At 60.1% G+C, this 9,096-nt stretch overlaps 1 protein-coding gene across 1 annotated transcript; it reads left to right on the top strand.

Annotated features, from left to right (window-relative positions):
• Window positions 1-208: 208 nt before the first annotated feature.
• CDK2 (cyclin dependent kinase 2) lies at window positions 209-7,778 on the top strand. Its single transcript, XM_043532569.1, is given in 9 exon segments — window positions 209-543; window positions 1,199-1,276; window positions 1,661-1,781; window positions 1,896-1,967; window positions 1,970-2,008; window positions 2,010-2,070; window positions 2,776-2,879; window positions 3,908-4,111; window positions 4,773-7,778. Coding segments are annotated over 9 exon segments (900 nt in total). The 5' UTR covers window positions 209-427; the 3' UTR covers window positions 4,878-7,778.
• The last annotated feature ends 1,318 nt before the right edge of the window (window positions 7,779-9,096 follow it).

The following is a 9,096-nucleotide window of genomic DNA, read 5'->3' on the forward strand; positions in this document are numbered from 1 at the left end:
GGAATGTCACCTAGGATCTAAGCGCAGCTCCGGGTCTGGCCCATCCCGCCACCCTAGACCGGGGGGGGGAGAGCGCAGCCGCTTCCTCGGCGCCTGCCCCTTTAAGGAGCCTCCCGCGTCGCTCCCAGCGCCCCCCTCCCAGGCGCCAGCCAATGGCGCGGCGGGGTGGGCGGGGCGAGTGGAACGCGGGAAGCGGCCGGGCGGGGGGCGGCGCTACATTGTTGCCAGTTGGGGGGGTTTGTAACCGCCGGGGGGTGCGGAACGTTCTGTCCCGGCCGCCGCCGCCGCCGCCCCAGGGGCCGCGATCTCCGGGCCCGAGCCCCGGCTCCCACCCCTGGAGCCCTCCCCGGGGCGGGCGGGCGCCGGGCCCGGCCCCGGCCCCGGCCCCGGCCCCGGCCGCCGGGCCCCGCCCCGGCCGCCGGGCCCCATGGAGAACTTCCAGAAGGTGGAGAAGATCGGCGAGGGCACCTACGGGGTGGTCTACAAGGCCAAGAACAAAGCCACCGGCGAGGTGGTGGCGCTGAAGAAAATCCGCCTGGATACGTGAGTCCCCCCCCGGGGACCCCCCCGTCTCCGGCTCTGGGGCCCCTCCTGTAGCTCGAGGTTTGGGGGTCAGCGGGGGCTGTGTCTCTTTGTTGGGGGGCACGAGGAGACTGGGCCGGGCAGACTCCTCGCCTCGAGGGCTCGGGGGGCTTCTGCAGGAGCCCACCCCCGGGGGCGAGGCGTGTTGCACCTTGGGGCCGCAGCCCCGGCAGAGAAGGGGTCCGAGGCAGGGCTGGCTTCCGGGGGGCTGCGCCCGGTTCCTCCATCTGGGGCTGGGGTGCCCGGGGGGCGGAAGGCGGGGGGGGGGGGCTGGCACTTGGCATGAATGCCGGGGGCGAGGTGCATCCTAGGGGGGCTGGGTCCGTCCTGGATCGTGGAGAAGCCAGGAGAGCCCTTGGGTTAGGGGTGCGGGGAGGGGGCTGCATTTCCATGGTGGTGCATCCATGCGAAGGGTTTTAGGGCTGCTGCTGCTGCACGAGGCTGGAGCCTGTGTGGGCTGGGCTGGGGGGCGCTGGGCTGGGGGGGCTGGAGTTCTTAGGCCGCCTGGCAGAAGTGATATTGGTGACACCAAAGCACTATTGTTGGGCTGGGGTTGAATGGAGCCCCAGACCTCCTGCGTGTCTCCAGGCTCCCCATGGCGTCCCTCCCCCTGCAGAGAGACGGAGGGCGTCCCCAGCACCGCCATCCGGGAGATCTCCCTGCTCAAGGAGCTGAACCACTCCAACATCGTCAAGTAAGTGTGGGGGGGGGCGGAGTGAGTTAATGAAGTAATTGGCGGGGGGGGGGGGCTGGGCCGGAGTGGGTTTAATGAAGTCCCCTGCCGGGTGGCACCGCACGGTCGCCGAGCTACTGGGATCCAGAGCCCCTGATCCCCTGGGGCAGTGGGCGGACCAGAGCTGTGGCCCCCATCGTGGTTGGTCGGCTGCCCGGCTCCCCAGCGGGATGCGTGCCCCACAAGCTCGTCACGCCGGGTGCTGCCCGCTGCCATCGCTGGCAGCCTCGGTAGAGGCCAAGCCGGGCCTGGGACACGGTGAGCGAACGCCCTCACCCCTCCTGCAAGGGCCTCCTCCGGGGCAGGAGCGGTGACGTCTCCTCGTTCCTCTCCCTGCGCTCTCAGGCTGCTGGACGTGATCCACACGGAGAACAAGCTCTACCTGGTCTTCGAGTTCCTGCACCAGGACCTGAAGAAGTTCATGGACTCGTCCTCCATCAGCGGCATCCCTCTGCCCCTCATCAAGGTAACCGGCCGGCCGGTGTGCTGCTCAGCCCCTTCCCTGGCGTCCTCTCCTCCCCTGACCTGACCTGCGAGCTGAGGTCCCCTCTGACCCCCAGGCCTGTCTGCCCCCGTGCAGAGTTACCTGTTCCAGCTGCTGCAGGGCCTGGCCTTCTGCCATTCCCACCGGGTGCTACACCGCGACCTCAATGCCCCAGAACCTGCCTCATCAATGCCGAGGGAGCCATCAAGCCTGGCGGACTTCGGGCTGGCACGGGCATTCGGCGTCGTGCCGGTGCGAACCTACACCCACGATGGTTGCGTCCGGCCGGGCTCCCCCCTCCTCCAGCTGTCTGGCTCCTGCTGGGACTCTGCTGGGAGGTGGGATCCAGGGGCTAGGCAGTGAGATGGGGCCACCTCACCTGGGTAGGTGCCCGCTGACGGGCTGAGTATCCCTGTCCTCCCTGCCCCAGGACCCCCGGCTCCAGCTGAGCATGGCCAGCTGATCCCGCCCCCTGCAGTGCGGAAGTGACAGGACTGGCCCATGTAGGCTCCCCCATTGCTTAACCTTCTTGTAAGGGCTGAACCTGGCACCCATCCTCCTGCGGACTCCTCCGAGGCTGTCATGCCACCACCAGCCCCTAGCGGGTGGGAGAGATCCGGCCTGCGTCCCCTGTGCCTACTCCAGGCTACCAGATCCAGGGCGTCACACCGCCCCTACTGCCTCGATTCCTGGGCCAGAGTCCTACTAGGGAGAGGAGTGTGTAACGGTCACCCCCACAAGGCCGGGAGCTCGGACTCTATGGGTTCTATTCTCAGCTCCCCCAAAATTTGCTTGTCTCCCCCTTGGGTGAGTTTCCCTTTCTGTGCCTCAGTTTCCCCTTCTTCAAAATGGGGATTACGACGTTTCCCAGGGGGCCTATGGTGTGTAAAGCTCTCTGGGGTCCTTGGAGCGGAAACGGTGAGAGACGTCCCTGTCATGATTAACAAGGATTCCCCCCCCCACACCCCACTTCGCCAGGTGGTGACTCTCTGGTACCGGGCCCCTGAAATCTTGCTTGGCTGCAAGTACTACTCGACGGCTGTGGATATCTGGAGCCTGGCTGCATCTTTGCTGAGGATGGTACGTGCCCCCCGCCCCCTGGCACGTGGTTTTTCTCGTCCTGGAGGTCAGGAAGTGCAGTGGGGGGAGCGAAACGAGCACAACCCCCATGCTGGGGGCCTGATCCTGCCCCTGCTGAAAGTCGTGTGTGTCTGTGAGATGGGGGGGGGGCTTCACCCTGCTCCTCTCTGTTCCTAGCTCGTCCTGTCACATGCTGGGGGAAGGAGCGTGAGTTAGTTGCACTGTCCTGCTGCTTGCACCCAGCCGCCAGCGGGGGCAGCAGGTTTCGCTGTCTGGCCTGATGTTAGTTTCCCCCAGGCGTGAGAGGCTGCATTGAGAGTGCTATGGGGCAGATCCCAGCCTGGCCGGCTCTGATCAAGGCCCCCCCACCCCACGCACGCTGCCAGAGCTGCTGATGGTGTCAGATGAGCAGCCTCTGCCTCTCTTCCTCTGCCCGGGGGCAGCGCTCGGATGCGCTCAGTGACGTCGCCCCGTCCCCGGAGAGGGGTGCTGACCTGCCGAACGGGAAGCGGGAAATAAAAGGGCTCTGTTGCGTTTCTCGGGGGGTTGCCCTGCCCCGGCATTTCCCCCGCCTGGGGGAAGGGGTTGTGCTGGCAGTGAGGGTACAAAGAGGTGTGTCATGTGGAACACGTGGGCCGGCGTCCGCATCATGGGGCGGGCGAGTGGGGAGCCGACCACAGAGCGGGCTGTTTCCCATGGGAGCCAGCTGGCCATAAACCTTCGTGCCCAGGTCACCCCCACCCCCGCTGGGTAGAGGCTTTGCTGCAGTGGGAGGGTCAGTCACGAGGCTGTAGAGCGAGGGGACGATTCGTAGGGTTTAAGGCCAGAGGGGAGCGTGAAATGGTCCACGCAGGCCATTAACTTCCCCCTGTGCTGAACACAGTAATTGGTGTGTGGCCAAAGCATCCCTGGCCCTCAGATCCCTCCCTTGGGGAGAGAGGAGGGTGGGAAAGCCCCTCTCGTAGCTTTGAGCCACTGGGAGGTGGGGCTGTGCTGGGACCTCACTTGACCCCTCTCCTGCTGTCCAGATCACCAGGCGAGCCCTGTTCCCTGGAGACTCGGAAATTGACCAGCTCTTCCGCATCTTCCGGACGCTGGGCACTCCGGACGAGGCCGTGTGGCCAGGGGTCACTTCCATGCCCGATTACAAGCCCAGCTTCCCCAAATGGGCCAGACAGGACTTCAGCAAGGTGGTGCCCCCTCTGGACGAGGAGGGGAGGAAGCTCTTGGCTGTGAGTAGCTGGGGCGGCTCCAGGATTGACCCGGTACCTTGGGGGCAGGCGGGGGGAGAGGAACAAGGTTTCTTGGGAGAGTGCAGGGCTGGATCTGGGGACTGGAAGCCGCTTGCCATGCAGCCGTAGCCAAGCTTCTTAGCCCTCCAGTGGTGCTACATGGACAGCAAGCAGCCGCCCCCACTGTGTCGTGTGTGTCCCTCCCTGCCCCACAATGGGGCAGCCTGAGACACAGGGGGGAAGTGACTTGTCCTGGCCATGCAATCAGCAGCAGAACCAGGAATAGACCCCAGGTCCCCATGCTGTAGCTGCTCCTATCCCAGAGCTGGAACTAGAACCCAGGAGTCCTCTGCTGTAACCGCTAAGCCCTCCTGCTGCGAGAGGTGTTAGCCCTGGCCTCTGGACCAGAGTCCATCACATCGTCTCCCTAAATTCCCCCTGGAGATGTTGCCAGGGTTTGAGATTCCATCTCATTCCCTGTCCGTGGTGGTGGAACAACGACCACGTTCCACCCCAGAGACAGCTGCGCTACGGCCTTGGGTGTGACCCACCTTGCTGCTTCATGATGAAAGTTGCCATGGGAATGACGGGGTTACCGCCAGACCCATCCCCCCCTCAGTTCCCCCCACCCACAATAACCACCCACCCCTCTCCTACCCAGCAAATGCTGCACTACGACCCCAACAAGCGGATTTCGGCCAAGTCAGCACTGAACCACCCCTTCTTCCGGGACGTCACCAAGGCCGTCCCTCACCTGCGCTTGTGAAGTGGTTTCGGGGAGGGGGCCAGCCCAGCCAGGACTCTGCTGTCCCCCCTCTGGCTCTGTCTGGCCTATGCCTGTATCTGGATCTGTCTCCTGGGGCTGGACCTGCCCCGGGGGTCCTGTGACTCATCCCGCCCCAGCGGACTTGCACTTAGCCTCCCGAACGGAGAGGGTGGCAGCCCGGCCCCCATTGCCCTGGCTGGAGCTCCTAGTCTGTGGCTTTGACCCTCCCTGGAGGGCTTGGATTCCAGCACCAGCAATGGGACCTTGCTCGCTGCAGCTGGGAGCATCCCTCACCAGCCGCCCTGGTTGAGCCCCTTCTCCTTTCACCTCCCTCGGCATGCCCCCATCTGAGACTCTTCAGTGATGTCTCACATCCTCCGGAGCCCCCCGAATTCCTGCTCCAACACAGGGTGAGCCCTCCTGGAGCCCCCATGCCTCCTCGATGGGTGGAAGGCAGGGAGGGTCTGGCTGGGGAACCATCCCCTCCTACCATCGAGATTGGTTCAAACTGGATACGCTCAGCTGGCCCCGGTGAACTCGCTCACCCACCTGCCGCCTGCTTCTCGTCCAGCACCCTCGAGTCTGCTGCACTAGAGACTCGAACTGCAGCTGGTGCTCCTGGCGACTCCTGTTCCTGCTGCAAATTGGACCCTGCAGATTGGCTGACCGAATCCCCAGCGGCTCTTTGCATTGGGGGGGGCCCACAGGAGTGGCACACGTCCCCAACCGCTCAGGCAACATGTGTTGTAAGGGCTGATCCTGCAGCGTGTTGGGCCCGCTCGGCTCCCCTGGCAGGATCTCACCCTAATCAGGGACTCTGCTCACTTAGCATCCCCCCCACCTTAGTGTCCCATGGGCAGAAGCATTTTGACCGACAGGGCCCAAGACCCTCGCACGTCCTACGCTGGCATCCTGCCCCCCCGCGGGAACATCTCACCAGGTGCGACCTGATGCACGTCGCTTCTGCAGGGAAGCAGGTTCCTCATCCGCTCCAGGGAGAATCTGCACCCACAGGAGGGGGTTTGCTCTAAAAGCTTCACCCTGCACAGCATGGTGGAACGGGAACCCGGCAGCTGAAAGCGATTGTTGCAGCCGGCTCTTCTCGTGGCCCTCCTGCAAGATGCCCCCCTATTCTCTGCTCCCTGAAGGGCTTTGAAAGCAAAGGGCTTTGTCCCCAAAAGGAGCCCCTGGCCTGACAGTGCTGCAGTCTCCTCCGAAAGATTCTGCCCCCGCCGCATCGTTGGCCACTCGTTCTGTGGTGCTGCCTATGGCCAAGTGCGATGCAAGGGGACAGATCCTCGGTGGGCCTCGATCAGGGTGGTTCCACTGATTTGTCAATGGTGCTATGGCAGTTTATGCCAGGTACAGATCTGATCCCAGAATCTGACATACACCTCACTAGAGCTGGTGCCCTCCACCAGCCGGGCTGTTCCCCACACGCTCTGGAGGGCTGTCTCCCACCGGGGGTGGGACTCCTTGTCACTTTTCTTTTGGCTTAGGACTTCCCATGCCAGACGCGCTTCAGCTCGTGGAAAGGTTGGCTCTGGCACCTGGGGCCAGATCCCCAGCGGGTGTGGACAGCATATCTCCACTGCCTTCAGCAGAGCGCTGCGTACTTACACTAGCTGAGAGTCTGGCCTGTGAAACGGGCATGTGCACCTGTTTTAATTCTCCCTCCTTTCCTGTGGGCTTCCCCAGCCGCGTTCTCTAGGGGAGCAGGGGCAGCTCAAGGCGTTAGGGGGTGCTACTGAGTCCTGGTTGGAGTAGTTGTCCACTTAGATTGTCCTGGAGGGTGGGGAAGGGTGACACCCTGTTCGAAAGTATCCCCCATCACCTAGCCCTCAGCAGCTGCTTCCTTTTAAGTGCAGTGCAGATGGGGTGTTTGGATAGAGTGGAAGGCTACGATAGAGATCACTGAGGTAGCAGCTACTGCTAAGGGCAGCTCTCCACCAGAATAACATGATCGGTTTCAGATGAGCTGGTACTGTTTCCCTACAAACAGCCCCATTTGTAAAAGTCTGGAACATCCCATGGTGTGGACGGTGGGCTGCTGTCACCTGCCCACCTCCAGACTCTTGGGGCCTGCTTAAAGAAGGGATGGGGGGGGGGGGGGGGGGGGGGGGAATCACATCTAAACCAAAATTGAACAGTTGACAATAGATGAATAGAATATTTAAACACAGACTTAGTGTATTTTATAGTAAAGCATTTTATATTTAAGGGTTGTTTACAAAAGTATTTGAGGTACAAATTAATATTCAAGGAGAGGAATTAAGGGAAGCTGTGAATTTAGCTCATAAGCCACATGGGCCTTTTCCAGGTGAGGGTTAAAAGTCGGAATGGTTCTGTTCCTATCACAGCTATTTTGATCTCTTGTATCTTGAGTTTCTTTAGAGCAGAAGGGTTGGGTCTCATGTCCTTCCACAGCGGACTAGCTTTTTTTCTCAACTCGGTTGCCTAAAGAAAAATGTAGGGTTAGGACAGCAACATAAAGTGCCTGATGGAAACCAGTTTGAGGAGGGAGGGGAAGCTGAGCCTCAGATATTCCCCCAAAACAATGCTGCTGCCAATTTGTGATGAAAACAGAGGGAAGGAGAGATGCAGATGGGGTTAATAGCTATATGACACAATATCTGTGAGCATGAATATATATTTTTTTGGACTGGACCAAATAGGGAAATATTTATAAGGCCATGTTAGTTTTAAAGCAGAGCTCTGGATTTGTATAAAGTTTGTTAGACAAGCACCGTGGAGTTTTTGTAAGTGAATATTTTTAAAAATCAAACCCTAGAATATATTTGTCGTCCTTGATTCTTTGTAGACTGTTGTTTCTTACCAAATGTTAAAAATATTATGGGGTTGGTTTATAAATCATTAAAAATATTCTTAGTTTTAACTTGAGTCATGAATGTGTTTTGTTTTGTTTTTTTTCTCCAAAGGGGATAGCTACAGAGGAAAATATCTTCTATTAGATGAGAGAGGAAGTCCTGTCCAGTGGGTAGGTCACTTAGAAACAGGTTCTATTCTCAGCTCTGCTACAGACCTTGGGCCAGTCACCCAGGCCCACATCCACAAAGGTATTTAAGTGGGCATTAGGCACCGATTTCAATGGGAGTTAGCCATTCCAATACCTTTGAGGCTCTGCGCTTAAGAGCTCCTCGTCATGGGCCAGGCCCCCATTGTGCTCGGTGCTGCAGACAGCCCCTGCCCCAAAGAGTTTACAATGCAAGATGAGAGATAACAGCTGACAGAGCATAAGCAGAATAGTACCAGTGACATGCACAGCTGAACTAGGGTCCATTAAGTTTATCTGTGAAAGTGAAAGTTCTTCCCTGCGGCCTTGTCAATTGTTTTTCCTTTTTAAAAAGCGGAGTGATTTTAGTGCTGAGGGCAATAGTCTAACAACTCTGCCTTACGGTAGGTGTACGGATGTTGGACGAAGCTCCCATTAGCTCTGGCAATGTTACAAGGGGCAGGCCCCCTGCTATGCCAGCCCTGGGCTCCCTACCCACCCCTATAGATGCCCCTCAGTCCCCACCTACGACCCTCCTTCCTTTTGCAACCTTTCTGGAATAGCAGCTGCCATTTTTGCTGAAGGGTTGTGAGCTCTTGGAGGCAGGGGCCAGCTTTTTGGTGTTTATGCAGCTGCTGACCCGGGCCTGCAACTCTGGTAATATCGATAAGCAGGAGGCTGGCAAGACAGGCTCAGGCCCTTTCCTGGGTCACAGCAACACCCTTTTAGCCTTGTGTCTGGACAGGGCCCGGTGCCCCACAGGGGCAACGTGCCCCCTCGGGCCTGGCTGGCTGCTGGCGACGTGGCCCCTGCCCTATCCCAGCCCTTGGTGCCTGAACCTAGGCCCTGCCCTGGGTCGTCGGACTCCTGGTGCCTAGACCCCGCGGTCCCTCACCCCGGGCTACCTGCCTGGGCTGCCGTGGCCTTAGGCCCCACCCCTAATCTTAGGCCCCTCCCTTATCTGGGCCCCACACCTCAGGCCCCTCCCCTGTCCCTGGGCCCAACCCCCTGGGCTCCATCCTCCCTGGCCCCCTTGGGCTCCTGGTGCCTGGCCCCGCCCCCTGCTCTCTGGGCCCCGAACCATCGTCTATTTTTAGCTCAATTAAGCTAATTGGGGAGAGGTTCATGGCAAGGTCAAAGGTCAGATTCCCAGAGGCCTCCGTGCTCACACCTCCCTTCTCAGCCCCACCCTGCCAATTATTCCCC

Source organism: Chelonia mydas, chromosome 20, assembly GCF_015237465.2.
Source record: "Chelonia mydas isolate rCheMyd1 chromosome 20, rCheMyd1.pri.v2, whole genome shotgun sequence".
NCBI lineage: Eukaryota > Metazoa > Chordata > Testudines > Cheloniidae > Chelonia > Chelonia mydas.